Source organism: Orcinus orca, chromosome 19 (genome assembly GCF_937001465.1).
Source record: "Orcinus orca chromosome 19, mOrcOrc1.1, whole genome shotgun sequence".
In the NCBI taxonomy this organism is placed as follows: Eukaryota; Metazoa; Chordata; class Mammalia; order Artiodactyla; family Delphinidae; genus Orcinus; species Orcinus orca.
The window spans coordinates 35,027,085-35,050,303 of record NC_064577.1 but is presented as its reverse complement, the minus strand read 5'-3'; the positions used below and the strand labels follow the sequence as shown (position 1 = coordinate 35,050,303).

The 23,219-nt window shown below is 43.0% G+C and overlaps 1 protein-coding gene across 3 annotated transcripts in view; it reads right to left on the bottom strand.

Moving 5' to 3' along the window:
- The window catches only part of PITPNC1 (phosphatidylinositol transfer protein cytoplasmic 1), a 263,252-nt gene that overhangs the window by 8,305 nt on the left and 231,728 nt on the right, over positions 1-23,219 (bottom strand). For 2 of the 3 annotated variants that reach the window (XM_049701884.1, XM_049701885.1), the window contains 2 exons: positions 12,350-12,505; positions 9,494-9,557 (listed from right to left, as the gene is read on the bottom strand). In XM_049701884.1, coding sequence (XP_049557841.1) covers positions 9,494-9,557; positions 12,350-12,505 — 220 coding nt within the window. Of the gene's footprint in view, positions 1-300; positions 420-9,493; positions 9,558-12,349; positions 12,506-23,219 lie in introns of all 3 variants that reach the window. The other variant, XM_049701886.1, reaches the window with a different exon arrangement.

Here is a 23,219-nt window from a genome sequence, read left to right as displayed (position 1 = left end):
TCTGTTTTCACCCCTCTGTTCTTTTGTGGTGCAGGCCACACAATGTTTCCACTCTACATGCTCTTGGTTTTATGACCGAAATAACCCCCGAGTCAAGCTGCGTTAAAGAATGGAAATGTCTGGAAGCAAGAGGTAACACTGTCCAATTAAGACCCAGCTCAGGTTCTTCACCAACAGCCTCTGGGCGATGACGCTTTTTTGTGGAAGTTTGAGAATTGATGCATTTGAAGTCTTTTCAAAGATCAGTTTATGTGTATGTTTGGTAAAGGGTGGGCAACATGTTTTAAAAATTCTACATACACTTGTTTGGGCCTGGCTCTCTATGTCATCCACAGTGGAGGAATGCTGATTGCAAACTTTTATGTTGGTTTGTTCATGCATGTTTTTCTCGTATTCCCGAACATCATCCATTGTCATATCTGAAAGAAGGTCAAGATGTTGGCAACTTCCGTTATTAAATCCAAACTTTCAATGGGGGAGACTTCAGGGGAAGATGGCAGCTTAGCAGAAGCCAGAGAGAGGAGTAAAAAGCAGGGAACTCACTAACTTTATGAAGAGTCAATCATAAAGTTAGGCAAACCAGCCAAAGGGGGAGTGAATACAAGGAAGTTAAGTCAAAATAGTCTTAGAACTGAAAAGAGTGGAAATTATTTAGGGGTGATTCTTGTAAAATGAGCTAGGTGGGTAGAAAGTATTAGCTCGTGGATAGGGCTGTAGCCTGAGATCTCCTAAAAGCTTGGTTAGAAGATCCCTTTAAGGGACAGGGTCAGGTCTGTGTGGTCTAATACTTACCTTCCATATACCTTTCAAAATAGATTTGGAGATTCTTTACAACAATGCATTCAACAGAAAGAACACTTTCATTGCTATTGTAAGAGACATGACGTAGAGGGCAGAGAAATGATGCTCACTGCTACCAGTGAGATTTGGTGCAATGCTCACACAGAGAGGTATTTTTGCACAGAATACATGGTGTCAGAGAGTACAGGTCTGCACTGAACTTCAAGTCTAGCATAATAGCACAAAGATGGGTGGCACTACTTCCACCCACACTGATCTAAATAAAATGGCACATGACATGATGATGTTTGGCCTGAGTCTTCACTTTTTCGGTATTTCAGAATGCTAATTTCTTAATCCAGTGGTTCTCAACAGGGGACAGTTTTGTGACATTTTTGGTTGTCACAACTGGGGTGGAGGTGCTACTGGCATGTAGTGGGTAGAGGCCAGGGATGCTGTGGCACATCCTACAGTGCACAGTCCTCCCCGCCTCCCCAGCAAAGAATGATTCGGTCCAAAATGTCAGTGGTGCCAAGGTTGAGAAGCCTTGTCTAAATCCAACTGATAAAAAACTTCAACAAAGAACCTGTTATCTTCAATAGGTGAAACATAAAAATAACAATTAGTCTCACATTAAATACTTCTGTTGCTTTATCCTCCACTCCCCACTCCACTCCTTGGTTATTTTACAACATTTTATTTGCAATTTCCCCAGTGGGCATTCTTCTGAGACTCTCACGGCAGAATTTAACTTCATGACTCTTTACAATGAATGGTACATGCACAACAATTGGTTATTCAAGCTACTGCCTTGGTCACTAGTTAGCTTGGTGGGGATGTAGAGCGGGTTATGTGCAGCTGGAATTTTTCCTTAAGTCGTTTCTGCATGATGTGGTCCGGTGTCTTTTTATATCAATCCATGTGTGTCATGTGAGAGTCTCTTCAATTCTAAAGGGTAGACTTGCCAGAAATTTATGAATTAATTCAGGGTAGTCTTGCGGCCAAGATGGAGGGCAGCTCTAAATCCACACCTGGGCTATTTTATTTAGCTGATGGTCCCCCTCCACACCCCGAAACCATTAATCAAAAATGCTGTCCATAAGCAATGTAAGTATCAAGAAAGCTAAGCAACAGCCTGGCCAAGCAAAGAGCATGCTTTTCTTTTAGAAAATCAAGGTAAATGGAAAGCAGTAAAGAGATGCTGCTTTGTGATTAGAACAAATGCGTCTTAGTTAACAATAATAACATCCTTTCAATACAATCACTTTAATTTCAATGGCTGGTGATCAAAATTCTTAAACACAAATACACCTGGAATGAATACTTAGGTCATTTTAAGTTAAAAGTTTAAAATTTCTTCATACATATGTTCATTAGACACTTTATTTCCCCCCTTGCTGGCATGCCAGTAATTTTGAAAACAAAAACAAAGGCGGTTTCATTTCTTTGTTCTAGTGAATCTCAAAGGAAATCATTCTTTATTTTTAATTAGCTCAATGTTAAGAGAGGGGCTTAAACTGTGTGACTATGGGCTTTCAAAGATATCTCAATTTTTATGGATGTAAAGAAAGATTTAATAACAAAGATACTCATTATTATCTTGTTCATAATAGTGAAAAATTGAAAACAACTCAGGGGCCTGATGGTATTATGCAGTGGTTAAAAATGATGCAGAAGGATATTTAACACTATAGAGAAATGTCCTTGGTATATTGTTAAATAAAAAATTGGAGGTAAAAGAAATCATTTTTTTTACCAGAAAAGCATTATATACACTTAAAAAAGACTTTTGAAAGGGTACACTTCAAAATGTTAAAAGAGTGATTGTTTTGAGGAGTTGGAATTATAGGTAATTTTCATTTTCTCCTTTTTGTTTATCTACATTTTCTAAGTTTTCTATATCAAATATGCATTACTTCTGTAAGAAAGAAAAAGAGAACATTATTTTAAAATCGATTATTTGAGGTCATTAGAAGATGGATACCATCAATTTGCAAATAGGTAAGATATACTTTTCTAGAATTTTTGCCTATTCTAGAAACATGATTCCTTTTTTCTTAAAATGAAGAGTTAAGAAACCAAGTTGCAGAAAATTTCATCTAAAAGAAAAAAAAAAATCTCTCAATTAGACCACATAAGAATGAACATTTCTAGGGAGTTCCCTTGTGGCCTAGTGGTTAGGATTCAGTGCTTTCACTGCCGTGGCCTGGGTTCAATCCCTGGTCAGGAAACAGATCCTGCAAGCCGAGCAGCATGGCCAAAAAACAAAAACAAAAAAATCCGAAGAACATTTCTAGTAGTTCTCTAAAAGCTGATGATAATTTGGTCCCAGCCAATGCTGAAGGAAAATATTGGGCTGGCCTAAAAGTTCATTTGGGTTTTTCCATAAGATGTTATGGAAAAACCCAAATGAACTTTTAGGCCAACCCAGTACTTCTGTCTAAATCCTGAACTATCCCCGCATACCATACACGCTTATGGAAATGATGTCAACATTTTCAATATTCCTCAATAATTTATGGAAAGCCTAATTAAGTGAAAATGTTCCTATTCAGGTTATCTGGTAGAATGCATTATGTCTTGCTTCAGCAAAGTATATTACCTCAAAATCTACACATGAATCAATTTTTTAGTAAATTCAATTACACACACACAATGACAGATTACACTTTTGGAGATGATTCATCTTCATTACTGATTGATTTTCAATGATCAGAGTGACTTCTCACAGTTTAGGTTCAGATCTCTTTGCTCCCAGCAAACAAATGCTTATGTGTATCAGGGAAACTCAAAGGAATCGTATGTCAATTATTTTGCAAATAAACTGATCAATAATCACCCCTTACTTTATAGATTTGAAAGGTCATAATTTACTTTTCTTAAGTAAAGTTTCTTAAATGAAGTGTTCTTAAATAACACTGGCCTAACTCCCTGATTTAAGAGACTATTGGAACTAGTACCAAATTTCTTCTGATAAGGAAGGCATGTCCTAGTATCTTTGACACTTGGCTATCCGAGTGTGACTGATAATCTGGGGGTATAAATGCCCTCTTCATCGCAAGATTTTCTGTCTTTGCCCTCTTGCAAGACCATTTCTGTCCTTCTCTTTCTCGTCCTCCTTCAGGTGAGGAGAGTAAGCAGACCCCAGACTTCTGTCCCAGCATGTAGAGGTCACACTGAATTGGCCTGGGTAGAAAGAACCCTTTTCTCTACCACCAGCTCAGCTTCGTCAAAGAAGCTCTGGATTCAGGGGATTCGTTAATTGAGAAGCTTCTTCAATTTCTTAAACCATGTACTAAGCAAGATATACCTCTGTATGAGTCTTGGTCTGCTTCAACTATTTTCTGCTTTGTTATAAAATGAGGATTTCACTTATTATTTACTCATTGAATCACTCAAGTAATGCATGAATTATTTTCCATAGAAATAATTCAAGTAGCACTGGATTACATAGAGAAAACAGAGTAATTCCTTTTAACTTCCCTTATCAACCCTGTTCCTTCTGGAGATAACTGCCAGATTTTTTCCTATGAATTCACGTGTATGTTACTATTACACACAGTCTCACTTAATTTCACATTTATGGAATCATACTATAGTATACCATACGATACATATTATTCTGGCTGACTTTTTCCACTAATGGGAAAAACATATTTCCATACCAGTATGTAGAGAACTACCTTATTCTTTTTAACTGTTACACACAATATTCATAGTATGAGTCTACCATAGTTTACTTGACCATATTTCTGCTAATGGACATTTACATGGAGACTAGATTTTAGCTCTTATAAACAACACTACACTGAACAGCTTCGTATTTATATTCACGAACATGTGTATTCCTCAAGAATAAATATCTAGAAGTGGAATTACTGGGTCACAGGTTATTTGTACTTATCACTATCACTTTTTATACAGAAACTGTCAGTGTGTTCTCCCACCTATCCAAAACTGGATTATTATCGCTCTTTAAAACTTTGGCTATCAGATGGGCAAATGTCATATCTTCTTGCTGTTCTCATTACGTTTCTTGTGATTAGTAGTGAGGTTATTGGTCATTTGCATTTCTTCTTCCATGGTTTACCTATTTATGTTCTTAACCTTTTTTTTTATTGAGTTGTTGGATTTTTGATTTATATACTGTAGATATTAGTCCTCTGTTGGCTACACATGTTGCAGATAGCTTCTGTTAGTCTTTCAACTTTGTTTCTGGTGGCAATTTTCTTTCAATCATTTTATTAAAGAAGGCAGGTTTATTTCACTGGAAGTGAAGGCAAGACTGTATATTTGAAAAGCCTTCAGGATAGAAGTCATTTGAACGTACAGAGAAACTGCAAATGACATGGAGCAAAATGTCTGCACGCAGGGATTTTCCTTCATTGTATTGCACAGCTGCAGTGGCGACAATTTTAATAAAGCATCATATACCCTAATTCAGTGGCCTGTCCAATGGCACATTATATTTTATTTCCTTCTACAAATGTTTTCTCTCTATTTCCAGGCTCCTCAGCCTACTGAAGTAATTTTTTTTTTTTTCTCTAAGTCAAAATGGAAGTCTTAAACAAGTGGTTGGTCAGAGGAAGCTCCAGCAATCATGAATTAGGTTTGATACACCTTTGACTCCAGCAGAATGGTGGCCATGCTTTGGGAAGTGCTTTTTTTCTTTTTTTTAAACTCTTTAAAATGGTTATAAATTCAACAGATGCTTGTTATAACTAGTTTACTTTTTTGTAGTGAAAGTAGCCAATCCTCAAGGCTTGGTGCATACCCTTTCCATGTAATTCAGACCACTAAGATCTAGAATTGTAATCTATAGTTGTGATTTTTTTCCCACAGTTCTTAATTTGGGGAGGTGGAGGAGGGCGCATCACAGATCCCTTTGAAAATGTGATGGAGAGCAATGGGTTCTCTCCCCGGAAAAATGAAGGTAAGCACACTCACATAAAATGTTGCATAAGGGCCACAGCACTCAAGTTCATGTTTCAGGAAACCTGAGGCCATTGGGAAATGCTGGCTTGGTGAACTCAGTCAGCTAGTGCCAGTCCCTAAGCTGGCTTCTTTCTCCACCTTGAGCTTGCTTCTCTCGTTGTTAGGCTGCTCTAAGGACTCCAGAATGAGTTTTATGTCACTTTCATGAGGGAGTTTCATCTATACTAGCCAGAGCTACCACCTCTACTTTTTTAGAAGGGTCAGGATTCACGAGGTTCCACTCAATCACAACCTCCCTTGGGAAACCCTCTGTGTTCCTCTCTCAAAATACTGTCAGATTTGTGAAGCAAAACCATGCTTTGGTGAAGCAGGGCTGCCTATTTTTATCCACCTCCCCTTTCACCCCACCTTCTGAAATGTGCAGTTGTTTCTTCTGATTAGTGTTGCAGTCATGCAGGAGACACCCAAGGCTCATGGATAAAGACCAATCAAGGCTTTGAAAGACAAACTCAATTCCTCCAGCAGTGGAAATGGTTATATTTTACAATGTACAAGAGCAGAATAAAATCTGTTTTAGGAAATAGTTATGTGACAGTCAAATGCTGAAATTCAGAAAAGATACAAAATTAATCCTCGGGCAAGAAATGATCACCATCATCTACAGTGTCTTTTTTTTTTTTTTTTTTACTCTTAATTAAGCACTGGAGGTGGTGACTCTAATCAGGGAGAAAGAGATCATCCTGGGCTGCCAGTGCATAAGGGTGTCCAGTTTGGGCACTGTAGGAACACACAGCCCAGGAGGTCAATGGAGCTAAAATTCAGCCCTAAGCTGACGGCAGCTGCTGAAACTGCCCAGAAGGGGCGCCTTTTTCCTAATGCTTACAAGGCATCAGAGTTTAGCAGTTGGCCCTGAAGACATCTACCACTCTCTAGTATAATTAAATTTGGATTGAATTAATTAAACTGTCCCTTCAATCTAATCTGATTTAAAGCCATTCTTAAAATTTTAGCGAGCATCGGATTCATCTGGAGGGCTTGTTAAAACACAGATTGCTGGGCTGTACCCCTTGAGTATCTGATTCAGCAGGTTGGGGTGGGGTCTGAGAATCTGAACTTGTAACAAGTACCCCAAGGACGCTGATGTGGCAGGCCCACTTGCAGAATAAGTGCCATAAGCTATAGGAAAGGAGTTCTTTACTTTGAACCTTTTCCATGTTTACTATGAGAGCCTCACTGAGCCTGTAGAGACCAAAGAGAAATAAGCAACTTCAGGTACCCAAAACTGAAGGCCTGTTCTGGTGGGCGGTGACACAGCCATTTACCTGAAAGGGCCGCAGTCTGCAGCATTACCTTGAATAAGGGGCTGTGAGCAGGGCTATTTTCATTTATTTGACTGAGTGTCTGCATCTGTGTAATGAAGGAGCTACTGTTTTCCTGGCAAGCAGCTCAGCTGGGGGCAATGATGCCAGTAATTTAAATGAAATTGATGGGGTGGGTCTCAGACCCCTTGCTGAGTGAAAACGCTGCTTGTTTTGGTTGGGGCTAGGATTGTATATATAATGGGTGGATGCCTTCTCTGGGGAGTACAAGGTGCCCTGACCATCTATATCTGCTAAACCACACGCTTTTTTCTGCACTCAGATACAGAAAGGGCTTTTTGTCAGTAGACTCTCTGAGTTAATTCCTGTCTCCACCTCACCCATCTTAAGTAGATGTTCTCATCTTAAAGGTCTTCCTTTGATGCATTATTCTAACTTTGGGCCCCTGTAATAGTCTGAGTTTTGTTTTGTTTTGTTTTGGACTAAAAGTCTTTTAAGTCTCTTCTTGCTTCAGGCTCAGGTGAGATGGAAAAGAATCGGCCCCCATCCTCTGCACTCCAGCCATTCCCTTACTAGACTCCCGCCCACATTTTCTTTTTCTATATCTTGCCTCTACTCAAATTCTCTTTTCTGATCAACAGGCTTGCAGTGTTTTGTCCTCTTAATCAGGGTACGGCTACCCTTTTTTTTTTTTTTTTTTTGCGGTACGCGGGCCTCTCACTGCTGTGGCCTCTCCCGTTGCGCAGCACAGGCTCCGGACGCGCAGGCCCAGCAGCCATGGCTCACGGGCCCAGCTGCTCCACGGCATCCTCCCGGACCGGGGCACGAACCCGTGTCCCTTGCATTGGCAGGCGGACTCTCAACCCCTGCGCCACCAGGGAAGCCCACGGCTACCCTTTTTGATGCTGCCTTTTCTGAAAAGTCCTCTAAGGCATCCTGGCACTCAAGAGAAATCTACTGAAGTGCCCTGTCTCTTGGTCTTCAGTGTGGCAGAGTTTTGGCCCTTCAGGCCTCCGTTCACTTGCCAAACTTCTCAACAGTTTTGAGCCTCTTATTTGAACAACCTTTTGAAATTCCCTTAGTGTCGGTGGCAAGGATGCCAGGAGCGTGGTGGAGTGCAAGTTGGGGGAGACCAGCAGTTCTTAACCTTTGGGGTGTCTGTACTCCCCTTAAGAATCTGAGAAAAGTTCTCCAGAAAAAAAACAACCAGAAAGATTTGTTTAATGATCTGGGGAATTAATCACAGGAGACTCTCCCTCCCTCTGTCTCTCAATAGACAACCACAGATATGTGTTCAGGAGGTGTGACAATATGGCTGCCTGTGAGCAGCGTCCTCGGGGTGTGTGATAAGAGAAAGCAAATGATGATCTTTCCAAAGAGTCTCTTCCAGAGGTCTGCATTTGAGCAAACCCAGGAAGATGCAAAGATGCATTTGCTTTTCAAAAGATGTGGATCTGGGAAAATTGTGCAAAAAAAAAAAAAAAAAGCACTCCCATAGCCTACAGAACCCTGTCTTTTGAAATGTGGTCAGAAACAGCTAACAACATTAATAACAATCACTGTCTTTGCCCATTCAGTCCAATGTAACTTTTCACTTCAAATTTGATACCTTCTGCTAAGAGGAGGGAAGGGATTGGTGGAACAATGACAGAAAGGCACCAAAATGCAATCTAGGTTACACTGAGAACAAATTCAATGTGACTTAGGAAAAGGCCAAGGAGAAGGGCATTTCATTAGGCAATCAGATATGACCCAAGTCACATTTGTTTCTTTTTATAGTTTGTTTCTTTTTATAGTCAAGGACACTAGCCTCCGATGACTGATTCTGGGAATGTCAAGGATTCATGTGGACAAAATGATAGCACTGGGGATATGGGAAGGGTCCTCCATCCATCATGGGATGAAACAAACCTTGTTTCTTTCCATTTACTGAAAATATACAGAACTTGTTTAATTCTTCCCAAAGCATTTTAAAACAAGTCAGAACAATAGTCTCAGTTAGAAATAAGGTGGTACCAATGTCTTTGTCCTTGAATTCTTACAGAGTCCTTATGTTTTTGGTGAGGGAGTGTTTCCAATAGTCTCTAAATCAAAGGACTGCTTTCACTTGATATGATGCTTCACACGGCACTGATCTTGAAGTTTGGGATAAATCAGGATGGGTTTGAAGCCCATCCAACAGAGAATTATGGAGCCCTGCATTATCAAGTATGTAAGCATCAAACATGCTGAGGTCCTACTTAGTCAATAACTAAGTGTTGTGGTTATTTTAGACCAAGCTTCTATCACTACATTCTTCTTCATTATGTCCCATGGACAGTGCTGTTTCCAATACAGGAAGCAATAGCCCTGCCTTTGTTGTTGTCTTTCTAGGTAGCAGTTGAAGCCAGATGGACTGAAAGCCCAAGCCAACATGTTATGAAGTTGTTCTATGAGTCATTTTGGGGAAGTTGACTTACCATACCACTCATCAACCCATGCAAAAGCCTGTCTATGTCCAATCAGAAGAATATCTCGGACCACCTAAAAAAGCAAAAGAAGGATGTTTGACAGAATACGAGGTTTGATGAAAACTATCTGGAAAAGGGATGGTTCCCAATTCTTGGAATCCTGGCAATTACAAATTTCTCCATCCCTCTGGCCATATGTGATGACAATTAGGGGCTGACATACTTACTCTCAGCCCTTTCCATGGTGTCCATACACTTGCTGTAAATTAATCTCTTTATCTTATTTGAAAGTTGGGCTGGAGGTTGTTCACACTAATGACAACGACTTGGCAGTCACACAGCAGTGACTGGACTGAATCTCTAGGACTGATCACCTTAAGATTTTTCTCTTCATTTATTTTTACCTAAAACAGGTTCTACTTTTCTTTTGTGGAAGGGTGCGTCTCAGTGGTGCCAGGAGGTCATAAAATGTTGGAAATCAAGAACATTTGTCCGGGTAGCAAGTCACTTCTAAGCCAAAAGCACTTAAAACTCTCTCTTTTCTAATGAAGTATCCTAAATATTGCTAAATTTTTTTAAAAAATAATTGAAGGTGTGGGATTCAAGAGAAGTAAATATCTTTCTAGGCTTGATTTTCATGTAATAAAAGCAGGGGGGGGGAGCAGTTTAGTCAACTATTCTTGAAAGAGATGAAATAAGAGACCTGAACCAGAGTAGAAAGTAATGGGAATAATGAACTTAACTGGAGACAAAAGGAATGAAATTGTTTCTTACGGTGACATATAACGGCAATAGAAGACTAAGAAAAATAATTCTAGAGGGTTTGTGTGTTATATACCATTTATGTGCTTTTATTTCACGGTATTCTTTTTCTCTCTTCTGTAAATATGCCTTTTTACATTTCTTAGATACTCAACGCTCTCCCTCCAACATTCCTTTCTTCCTGCCAAACAAATCTAGCAATTGTCAAAAACCTCTTGCAGAAGGTTCAAGCATGTTTCAATAAATGAAGGATTTTAATTCAGTGAATTTGCAGGAACAAGGGAAGCTTTCATAATGAAGTGTTTATTACTCCAGGCCTCTGGATATCTAGTGAGGCTTTTGTAATTCGGAAGGAGGAAACATGTAATGAAAATAAGAAACAACATGAAGCCATACACACTTGAGTGCTGAGTGTGTCAAATTCATGGAAATCAAAAGAACTGCATTGAGGCATCAGTAAATACACCCTATTGCATTAAGCACAACACAGCTGTCTACTGGAAACAAGAATTCAATAATGTGCTAATGGCTCCCTTTCGAACATTTTTCCCCCTTAACTGTGAATAGATTCTTCAAACACAAAGGTGTTCAGAGAAAGGCATCCCTGGCACTTAAAACCCATGCAAATGCTAGCCTCAGATACTCATTAGTGGCTCATGTGCCACAGCAGGTGTGTTTTGGGGGTGTTGATAACACTTCATTATATTTGGAAATGGGCAATGGGAATGCCTATTACTAGAGCGTAATTCTTGCAAGTATTTTAAAGAAATGGATTCTCAAAACTAGAAAAGAAACGCAGTGAGCCCTGTGGCAATCTAAATATGCTTTGTGAGAAGAGGAGATAATAAAACATACTATGGTAGTGGCCCTGATAAGAGGAGATCATTTGGGGTTTAAAAAAAAGGTGGGATGTTGTAGGAAGTCAAGAATATATAGCTGGAGCTCGACCCAGAGCTGAGGCTGGAAAATATTTACTCTGAGAGCCCGGACTGTCTTCCTGCTTAATACCTGGGACACAGCAGGTCCCAGAACTTGATTTCTCTGTGTGCCACTTGGCTCCCACCCCGGGCTGGGCAGAATGGATTCTGGAGCTCAGCAGATCAGTACACTTCTCTGCTTCAAATTTGCTCCAGGGTCTGCTATTATCAGGAGCCCAAGTTCAATCTCTTTCTTGGACCCAAATTCAAGATTTACATATTTTATTGTCAACTGCCCCCAAGATCAGTAGATAAATCCATCTAAGTAACAAAAAGCTCAGTGCATTAAGGTTAAATTCCAGTGCCCCCAAAAGAATTTCAGAAAGCTATTCTTTATCAGTTTTTAAGTGGAAAAATAAACAGATATCCAGCCTATCTGGAATGTAGAGACAACTTGGATAGTATTTATTTTTATGAAAATAGGAGTTACAAAGGGCAATGCTCAACATTGTATTTCCCATTAATTTCCATAAGGATAAGAGTTATGTTAGAAGCCCCTAACAAACTTAAATCATCACCCCAAATGGGTTCCTGCTACAACATTAACATGTTTAGTCAAAGTAGGCATACAACTGAAATCTGTGTTTTGAGGTTGTTAATAATTCTTTGGTAGCAGAATTATTAAAAGGGCAGAAATGCTGGGGTACACCATCTAATGGGACCACTGGGATTTCCTGTTCTGTCTCTTGGGGCAACTTCTACCTCAGGTGTCTACATTTGCAGGATCTTTTGAGTGAGATCTGTCCTTGGGGGGACTCTGCACATACAGATAAACCCTGTGCTTCTGTCTGAACCTGAGTACCCAAGGACCAAGTACAAGTACCTCTCTCTGGAACTAGATTAGCCTGATGCCAAAGAGAGAAGTATATTTTGAAAGCTCAACTTCCTGAACATACTCACCCAATAGACATGGAGGTCACAGAATGAGAGATAAAGTGTAAGATATCTATTAGTGGAAGAAAATTAAACAGTAGACAAAATGCATTTTCATGAAAACCGGGTTTTCTAGATGCAGGTACCTCGTGTTGGCTCAGCGCTTATACATCTGTTGGGCATTGGGCACTCCAGCTCACAACAAAGACAATTACTTTGTCCATAGCCCAGGAACTGCTGTCCATTTACTTACCTTGTGTACAAATTGTTCCACTCTGGTCTGAAGCCCCCAGACCTCGAACTTCACGGTCACCAGCTTGTAGGAACACATGATGGGCTGATGACTATCTCTCCAGCCTTCCCTTAACTGGCCCCGTCCTGTCTTCTCTGACTTGAAGTGTTTAGGATCCTGGAGAAAAAAAAAAAAAAAATCAAAGAAATGATAACTTAAAAGTTCAACCATCTTTTTACACGAAATAAGTGAATAAGGGAAGCCAAGCAAAAGAAACCAGTCACCCAAAGACACAGTGTCTAATTCCATGTATGTAAAATATCTAGAATAGGCAAATGTACGGAAAACGTAGATAAGTGGCCTAAGGCCGGGGGAGGGAGATAGTATGGGGATCACTGCTATGGGAACGAAGTTATTTTTGAGGTGATGAAAATGCCCTAAAATTAGATTTAAGGTGATGGCTCACAACTCTGTAAATATGCTAAAAACCAATGAGCTGAACGCTTTAAATGGATGAACTTTATGGTATATAAATTAGATGCCAATAAAGCTATGAAAATACATAAATGAAATATAAAAAATGCTATCTACTACCTCAGTAGGGTTTTTCAGGGTGTGCACTGGCTCTGGGTTTGCTGATATTCTTTTTTTTTTGGGCCATATCACGCTGCTTGCGGGATCCTACTTTCTCGACCAGGGATTGAACCCGTGCCCTCGGCAGTGAAATTGCAGAGTCCTAACCACTGGACCGCCAGGGAGTTTCCCTGCTGATACTCTTGCATAAAGTAATACTATAATAATCATTATCCTGGGGCTTCCCTGGTGGCGCAGTGGTTGAGAATCCGCCTGCTGATGCAGGGGACACGGGTTCGGGCCCTGGTCTGGGAAGATCCCACGTGCCACGGAGCAACTAAGCCCGTGCGCCACAACTACTGAGCCTGTGCTCTAGAGCCCGTGAGCCACAACTACTGAGCCCGCATGCCACAACTACTGAAGCCCACGTGCCTAGAGCCCATGCTCCGCAACAAGAGAAGCCACTACAATGAGAAGCCCACTCACTGCAATGAAGAGTAGCCCCACTCGCCGCAACTAGAGAAAGCCCACGCGCAGCAACAAAGATCCAATGCAGCCAAAAAAAAAAAAAAATCATTGTCCTAACTGTGTTTACTGAATGCACCCTGTGGGCAGGCACAGAACCAGGTATTACATTATGCTTCCCCTCAACCAGATTTCTTTGCCCTGGGGGTTGTGCGAGGGCACCAGGTGCATGTGTGGTCTGAAAGGTATGGCCTGTGTGTGATTGCAGGGCACTTCCCTCCACTCAGAGAATGGACTCAATTCTACTTGGATGATCTCTGTTCCCTGACTTTCCTCCAGGGTCCTTCCTTACTTGTATCAGTGGCAGGAAGATGGTGGGTCTGGGGGTAGACAGGGACCAGAGTGGGACACATATATAATTAATGGAATACAGAATTGACAAAAGGGTTTCTGGAAGGGAGTTAAGGAAAGAAGGATGCATAATAACTACCCCAAGGAAATAAGTACTTCTGGGGAGGGAGGGACTTGAGTGTGGGCAGCATTTTTGAATCTTTAGTACCAACTTTGCTATATTTTTATCACCTGGACCAACCCAGAAACTGCTACTGAAATTATGTGCATAGGCCTAGAAAGATTATGATAATAACATGATATATGAGAAAGGCATAAGCACAGAGTTTGGCCCATAGCAAGTGCCCAACTGATGTTGGCCATTATTGTACTTCCCAAGGCAGTCAGTGAAGCCTCTGACGCTCAGCCCTACAGTCCAGGGCAGAGATAGCAATGCCTTTCCAAAGCACCCTGGAATTGCTGGTAAAAGATGTGATGTTTAAGACCATGGGACTAATTCCTGCCTGACCTGTATTCCTACACCACAAAATGTGCAGTGGTTAAGAATCCACCTGCCAATGCAGGGGACACAGGTTTGAGCCCTGGTCCGGGAAGACCCCACATGCTGCGGAGCAACTAGGCCCGTGCGCCACAACTACTGAAGCCTGCGCTCTAGAGCCCTCGAGCCACAACTACTGAGCCTGTGTGCCACAACTACTGAAGCCCACGCGCCTAGAGCCCGTGCTCTGCAACAAGAGAAACCAATGCAATGAGAAGACTGCGCACCGCAACAAAGAGTAGCCCTGCTCACCGCAACTAGAGAGAGCCCGCACGCAGCAACAAAGACCCAATGCAGCCAAAAATAAATAAATAAACTTATTAAAAATAAAAAAATACTATAGCAGCTATAGAAAGAAATACAAACTAGAAAATTAAAAAATTTTTAAAAAAGTTGTAAGAAAGATTGAGTGCTGTATGAATGGGGCAATTTAGATATTTATGTTCATAAACTCAAGTGAGAGAATGAGAGTTGAAGATAATAATTTCCAGAAGAATGAGTATTTGGGGGGAAGGTGGGGAGGAGAAATAGAGGGGGAGGGGAAAAGGCAGAAAGTTTGTAGTGACCAGAATACTTCAGATAAGACCCAGTGGTTTGATTTTTTAAATTGTATTAGTTTATCTATTTATTTTGCTCATTGTCATTCAAAGGTATTCAGCTGGATGTTTGTTTCTGATCTTGAGTTTTGATTAAAGGAGTCCTTTGGTAAATCCCTCTCCCGTACTTCCCTCCAGCTCTCTGAAAGTGAATCCCTAATTATAGGCCATGGATGAGATTTACTAGATGAAATCAGCAGCTGTGGATATGACACCAGACTCGCAAAAAATCAACGCACTGTTGCCATAAAAAGCCCAATTGTTAATTGCTTCTTTGGCATCTGGCTATAACAAAAACACCCTTTCGCTGTTTAATATTCAAAGTAAATGTACTGGAAAGAACATTGGGCTAGAATTAGGGGAGGCGGGGATTCTTATCCCAGCTCTGTTACCAAGTGCCCATGGTTTGGGGACAAAACATTTCATTTTCTCAGGCCTCAGTATCCTTATCCATAAAACCGAGGGTATGAAGTCAAATTACCACTTCCAGTTTAAAAATCCCTTTCCGCATCTTGAAAATACAGCACACTTCTCATACCCATCTAGCCTTTTCCCAAAGCTCTGTTTCACGAATGCCTGATATCATTCTATAATTTTGTGGTTCGATCGGGAGCCACATGTGAATTTAAGTGTCTGCATAGTTTTCACTTTGCAGGCAGTACTTTTCAGGTCTTATTCAGAAGTGAAGTTTGCTGTGAGGCCCCACAACTCTTAATTGCTTTGGAAATGCAATCTGCCGGTGTTCCACGTTTAATATTACAGAGTCTTAACGTCATTCTTGAGATGTCTGGAATCTACACGAAGATTCTAGGATAGGTATCACGTCAAGATCCACAGTGGCTGGCTGAAGGAACAAGCCGAGGCTAGTCCATGAATCAGGGACTCACATTGGGGAGGGGAGCGTGGGGTGCAGCCAGCTGACCCAGGGGCCTCCATCTTCAGGCTTCTCTCAGGCCCAGTGCACAGGACCTGAGACAAGTGAAAGCAGCTCGGGCCACGGCCACACTTCCTTTGTTGACTGGGTCCTTTGTCTCTTAAATGTCTGGGTTGCCAGGAACTTTGCCCTCTCGCTTTCAACTGCTCGCTGGCACTGCAACTGTCCTTTATTTACCCAGTTGCTAACCAGAGTAGGATAACCTCCACTCAGGTTCACGAGGGTTTGCCTGTGTGTATTCTGGTCGGCCACAGCCTGGAGGTCGTGTCTTTTGAGCCTCAAGATAGTTGTCCATGTGCTGATAATCATACTCGTCACTTGCCTCTTGCGGGAAAGTCAAAGGGCAGGTGGGAAAAGAAACCAGCTTCCCCTGTTTAACTCCAGCTCTTGTATTTTAAGTTTCAGGAACTGCTTGGCAGCCGTACATTTCCTTGTGTATAGTTTTCAAGGCTGTAGCTAATTGTATGAACTTTCGGTGAGCTCTGGGAGAAAAGCAAGCAGCATTCCTTCTCTTCATCTTTGGAGATCCAGTTATTGCATCTGTTTTGGAATCCATTTGATGCTCCTGTTTTGTTATCTCTTGCTGAGTAACAATGCATCCAAGAATTTAGTGGCTTAAAACAACAATGTATTAGTTCTCACAATTCTGCCATCTCGATTGGGCTTAGCTGGGCAGGATCTTCTGTTCCTCGTGGTATATGCTTGGACTGAAACATCAAAGACGGCTCTTTCGCTCATGTGCTGGCTTCTCAGATGGAATGAGCGAGCATCTCTCCACATGGCCCTCCACATGGCAGGCTTGGGCTTCCTCACAGCATGGTGGTCTCAGGGTGATCAAGCTAGATTTTTTACATTGTGGCAGACTTCCCATTTTCAGCTTCTCTTAAAGACCTGAACTGACACAGTGTCTCTTCTGCCACATTCTTTTGGTCAAAGCAAGTCACAGACCAGTCTAGATTCAAGGGGAGGGGAAGTAGCCTCCACCTCTTACAGGCATAGTGAGGGAGGGAATTGATGGGGGCCATCTTTGGAGATTATCTCCCATGGTCTCCCTGGTGATATATCTCTTCATTTACTGGCCTTCTGTCTTTGTTCTTTTTTTTTAATTTTTTTGTCTCTGTTGGGTCTTCGTTGCTGCACGTGGGCTTTCTCTAGTTGTGGCGAGCAGGGGCTACTCTTTGCTGCAGTGTGTGGGCTTCTCATTGCGGTGGCTTCTCTCATTATGGAGCACAGGCTCTAGGCGTGCAGGCTTCAGTAGTTGTGCCACGTGGGCTTCAGTAGTTGTGGCTCGCAGACTCAAGAGCGCAGCCTCAGTAGTTGTGGCGCACGGGCCTAGTTGCTCCGCAGCATGTGGGGTCTTCCCGGACCAGGGCTCAAACCTGTGTCCCCTGCATTGGCAGGTGGATTCTTAACCACTGCACATTTTGTGGTGTAGGAATACAGGTCAGGCAGGAATTAGTCCCATGGTCTTAAACATCACATCTTTTACCAGCAATTCCAGGGTGCTTTGGAAAGGCATTGCTATCTCTGCCCTGGACTGTAGGGCTGAGCGTCAGAGGCTTCACTGACTGCCTTGGGAAGTACAATAATGGCCAACATCAGCTGGGCACTTGCTATGGGCCAAACTCTGTGCTTATGCCTTTCTCATATATCATGTTATTATCATAATCTTTCTAGGCCTATGCACATAATTTCAGTAGCAGTTTCTGGGTTGGTCCAGGTGATAAAAATATAGCAAAGTTGGTACTAAAGATTCAAAAATGCTGCCCACACTCAAGTCCCTCCCTCCCCAGAAGTACTTATTTCCTTGGGGTAGTTATTATGCATCCTTCTTTCCTTAACTCCCTTCCAGAAACCCTTTTGTCAATTCTGTATTCCATTAATTATATATGTGTCCCACTCTGGTCCCTGTCTACCCCCAGACCCACCATCTTCCTGCCACTGATACAAGTAAGGAAGGACCCTGGAGGAAAGTCAGGGAACAGAGATCATCCAAGTAGAATTGAGTCCATTCTCTGAGTGGAGGGAAGTGCCCTGCAATCACACACAGGCCATACCTTTCAGACCACACATGCACCTGGTGCCCTCGCACAACCCCCAGGGCAAAGAAATCTGGTTGAGGGGAAGCATAATGTAATACCTGGTTCTGTGCCTGCCCACAGGGTGCATTCAGTAAACACAGTTAGGACAATGATTTTTTTTTTTTTTTGGCTGCATTGGATCTTTGTTGCTGCGCGTGGGCTTTCTCTAGTTGCGGCGAGTGGGGCTACTCTTCATTGCAGTGAGTGGGCTTCTCATTGTAGTGGCTTCTCTTGTTGCGGAGCATGGACTCTAGGCACGTGGGCTTCAGTAGTTGTGGCATGCGGGCTCAGTAGTTGTGGCTCACGGGCTCTAGAGCACAGGCTCAGTAGTTGTGGCGCACGGGCTTAGTTGCTCCGCAGCATGTGGGATCTTCCCGGACCAGGGCTCGAACCCGTGTGCCCTGCATTGGCAGGCGGATTCTTAACCACTTGCACCACCAGGGAAGCCCTGGCCTATTTTAAAAGGACATAAAATTTGACTTTAGTGTGACTGAGAGATTATGCATCTCCAAACTCTTGCTGGATCCCAACCCGGTGCAATCAGAAAACACAGTGAAAGTTCTCTGTAGTGGGTTGGTGACCCCCCCACACCAAAAGATATGTCCAAGTCTTCATCCCTAGTACCTATGAATGAGATCTTCTTTGGGAAAAAAGGTCTTTGCAGATGTAATGAAACTAAGGCTCTAGAGATGAGCTCATCCTAGATTAAGAGGGTGGGCCCTAAATCCAATAACAAGTGTCCTGATAAGGGACAGAAAAGAAGACACAGAAAGGAGGCCATGTGAAGTTGGAGGCAGAGGTTGGAGATATGCAGCCACAAACCACAGAACTCCTGGAGCCGCCAGAAGCCAGAAGAGGCAAGAAAGGATTCTTCCCTAGAGCCTCACCGTCACTAAGAACTTCTGTCCTCCAGAACTGTGAAAGAAACCTCTGGGGGTGAGGAGTACGGTTAAATCCCCAATGCTTCTGATCAAATCAGTCTTGGGTGGGGTCCATGCATCCAGGATTTCAAAAGCTCCCCAGGTGATCCAAACATACAGCCAAGGTTTAACCACTACCATAAGGTGCAAATGTCATCTCTGTGCTCCACACGAGGAGCCTGAAGCTCAGAGGTGATTGCTGACTTACCCACAGTTCTCCAGGCCTCAAGCTCAGGTCAACCTGACTCCCAGACCTGGGCTCCCTGCTCCTAGACCATGTGGATTCTCATCTGAAATTCTGGCACAATCTGTCAGAAGGGGCTTCAGTCTCCTCATCTGCAGGATGGTGTTAATACTAATTCCCTTGTGGGACTGTTGCAAGGCTTAACTTGGATAATGTCGGTGAAGTCCCCAGCCCAACACCCAACAGGTGATGCATGACATACAGGAGATATCCCAGGGCTTTTAGAAGCACATGATACTGAAACATCCTTAAGAGATTTCAATTTCCTCAAATCTCAGCTCCTCAGAAGAAAGGCAGCAGGAATATCTTAAGTGCTGCAGGATTATCTTTACTTTATTGTTATCCTGTGGTTGAGTGTACAGAAAAATAAGTGCCAAAAAATATGGCTGCCCACCATAATGCTGGTGTTCTTGTGTCAGTGAGAGGCAGGGTGGGCATTTCCATTTTCTGGAAGCTGTCACCTGTCAGTGTCCATTAAGTATGGTGGTGGAAGAAATCCCAAGAAAAGGGTTTTTGCTTATTGGACTCTCATGACTAGGTTCTGGGCCAAGGACAAATGATAGTCTTCAATCTTAGAATCAATTCCTTTCCCTCTTTCTCTTATGTTTCAGGAACACTGTTCCAAGTTGACAAAGCAGAGAGCAAAGCAGATTGCCCTACTGTAGGCTGATCCCTTAAAGGAAGGGATTTTACTGATTTCACCAAGGTTCTGGAACCACATAGGGGCACACAAAGGAGCTGGTCCATCCAAGCTGGGAGCTTCCCTGGCAGGTGGACACACTGGGCAGCTATCTCCCCATGTCAGGATGGGCCAGCCTTGAAACCAGACAACTTCGAGCATCTCAGGCGTTATATAAAAGCCTTCCTCCTGAAGAGTTGAGAACGACACAGAGATAAATGCAATCCTTTCCTTCCAGTAATCATCCAAGCTAGGGTGGAGCTTGTTTCCCTAACGGGGAGCCTAGCTGTATAAGTCTGCTAGAGCTATCATAACAAAGTACCACCCACTTAACAGCCACTTTGTGGTAAGGCACCCACAAACTGGGTGGCTTAACAGAAATTTATTGTCTCACGGTTCTGGAGGCTAGAAGTCTCAGATCAAGGTGTCAGTAGAGCAGGCTCCTTCTGGGGCTTGTAAAGGAGAATCTGTTCCATGCCTCTTTGCTAATTCTGGTGGTTTGGTTTGCTGGGAATTCTGGTGTTCCTTGACTTGTAGGTGTACACCCTGGTCACACGGCGTCCTCCCCGTGTGTCTTCACATCGTCTTCCTTCTGTGCATGTCTGTTTCTGTCTCTAAATTTCCCCCTTTCGTAAGGACACAGTCATATTGGATTAGAGCGCACTGAACCTCATTTTCATTTGATTACCTCCGTAAAGAACATATTTCCAAGTAAGGTCACACTCTCAGGTACTGGGGGTCAGGACTTCAACATATCTTTTTGTGGGGAACCAGGCCAACCTCTAACACCAAGTCAGAGAGGTTTTCACAAGGGAAGTCTTCTAGATTACCCTGTAACTCTTCCACAGCTTGTTCACCTACTCGGTCAATGCTCTTGCCTTGAGGGCTCTGTCCAGCAGCTGGCTAGCTGGGAACGCACCAGGCTGCAAGTTCCTCCAGCTGGGGGGCTTCTAAATTCACCCCCAGTGAGAGCTCTGGCTCTGGATCCTATCGGTGCTCCCCAGGCTTGGCAGATGGCAACTTGGACCCTTGTCATTAAAGCCCATCTTTACGGAGGGAGCCGCACTGGTGCCAGGGCTTCTCCCCGGGGCCAGATGGAACCTCGCTGGTCACACTTCCTTCCGCGCGGGCGCATCTCTTTAGAAGGCTTCCTCTTTCCTCTCCCCGGGGTCAGTCACACCTTCAAATTTCATCCATCTCGCACTTGGACAAAGCAGAACAAAGGTGATGCTAAGGGCTTTGATTAGTGCAGCCCATGTGAAACTGTGTCCCTGGGTTTGTCAGGATCAGTCTCACACCTGGGAGGTGCCAGGAGAAACCCGCAGGAGATCTCAACCTGGCTGGAGCGCAGCTTGCATCTCAGAGGCAATATTATTAGCCAACGTTCACTGAGATATAAAGTCTCCGTGATTAATTACGCTTTCAATTTGAACCACAAAGGACTATAGCCAGCAGGGGCGTGCCCTGTTAACTGAAATTAGAAGTTTTTGATAAATGTTAAATGAAAAGGGGCTAAGCAGTAACTGGCTAGGAATTGCTATATTATGTAACCATAATGCTCAGCCCTCAAATAGAGATGAACTAACCAATCTGAAAAATACCAGATTTTTTCCTGCATTCAGGAACTTTTCCTGATGACTCCAAGGTGGTATTATTCTCATTCCCCTTCAATGAATGGCCGTTTCAACCAGCTAAAATTTAGCCGCAAATTTGGACAAACATTTCTTAAACCTGAATCCTAAAAGGGATACGCATAAAAATTACAGCACTTTCAAAGAAGCTAGTCCCAACAGACCACATATTAAAGGATCCCATTCATATGAAGCGTCTAGAACAGGGAAATCTACAGAGATAGGAAGATTAGTGATTGCCTAGGGCTGGGGTAGGATTGAGGATAAAAGAATAGGGGGTGTGATAGCTAAAGCATACAGGGTCTCTGGGACTTCCCTGGTGGCGCAGAGGTTAAGAATCCGCCTGCCAATGCAGGGGACACGGGTTTGAGCCCTGGTCTGGGAAGATCCCACATGCCTGTGGAGCAACTAAGCCAGTGCACCAAAACTACTGAGCCTGCGCTCTAGAGCCCGTGAGCCACAACTACTGAGCCCGCTCACTTAGTGCCCGTGATCCGTAACAAGAGAAGCCACTGCAATGAGAAGCCCACGCACCGCAACCCTGCTCTCAGCAACTAGAGAAAGCCCGCGCGCAGCAACGGAGACCCAACACAGCCAAAAATAAATAAATAAAAAAAAAATAAAATTCATACAGGGTTTCTTTACTGGGTTGATGAACATGTTTTCAATTTGACTGTGGTGATGGTTACCCACATCTGTGAAAGTACTAAAATCCACTGAATTCTACACTTTAAGTGGGTGAACTGTATGGTATGTGAGGTAGGTCTCATAAAGGTGTTAAAAAAAAAAAAAGCCAACAGCACTAAGGAGCTTTCATCACAGTGCACTTGAGAACTGGCCAAAAACTTTACTTAAAAGGTCACCTGCTATGCATCAGCTTAAAAAAAAAAAAAAAAATCCCAAATGCAAATTGTAGCCAGAAGCAGCCAATTCTTGCTTTGTTAGCAGTTAATACCTAAAGTGCTATTTTTAAAGCATTTGCTCTTGGCACTAGCGTGTACTGCAAACACGGAGTGATCTGTTAGTTCTCTGCAAAGCAACTCGTAAAGGAGCTTGACTCAGAAGGTGTGTCTGACATGTAGAAAGGCAGAGAGAAAGGTGGCTGGGCAGGGGGAGTGTTTTGGTGGGTGTTCTGAGCCCTTCTTGGTTCTAATTCAGGGCCGGGAGAACTCAAAACTCTCTACCTGAAGAAGAGGAAGATTAAAATGGAAAATTTGAGTACAAACCACAAAACCATTGAATAGTCAGCAGCCTCTAGCCCTGAGGGTGACCACTGGTGATGCCTTTTATGGGGGGCAGGGAGGAGACGAAGGCAAAAGAGAACCCTGAGAGAGGTGGTCAGGAGAAAGTGGAGGATGGAAGGAGGGGGAAGTCGCCACACTAGCTAATGTTCATCAAATGCTTGCTGGGTACCAGAGCTCGGGTCGAGCACTTCAGATATGCTCTCTCATTTAATCTTTGTGGTATAAGAAATATATGTGAGGTGACTTAGGGTGCAGCCCTTAGATAGCCTCACGATGGGGCTGGTTCCCAGAAAGATCAAGGGCTTAGACCGCTGACCTCTGGGGAAGGGAGAAGAGGGAGGCTGGCGATTGAAATATACAAATTCTTGACAGTGAGGTCTGGAGAGCTTCCAGGTTGGTGAACACATCACTGTGCTGGGGCGGGGGGGTGGTGGGGTGGTGGTGGTGCAGTGGGCATGCCTGGAGAGGACGTGCAAACTTGTACCTCCCTCCCTCATCCTTTGCCCTGTGCATCGTTTCCTTCTGGCTGTTCCTGAATTGCACTCTTTCTAAAAAACTAGTAAATGTTTGTTTGTTAAACATAAGTCAAGTGGTTTCCTGATTTCTGTGAGCCTTCCCAGCAAATTCTCGAACGT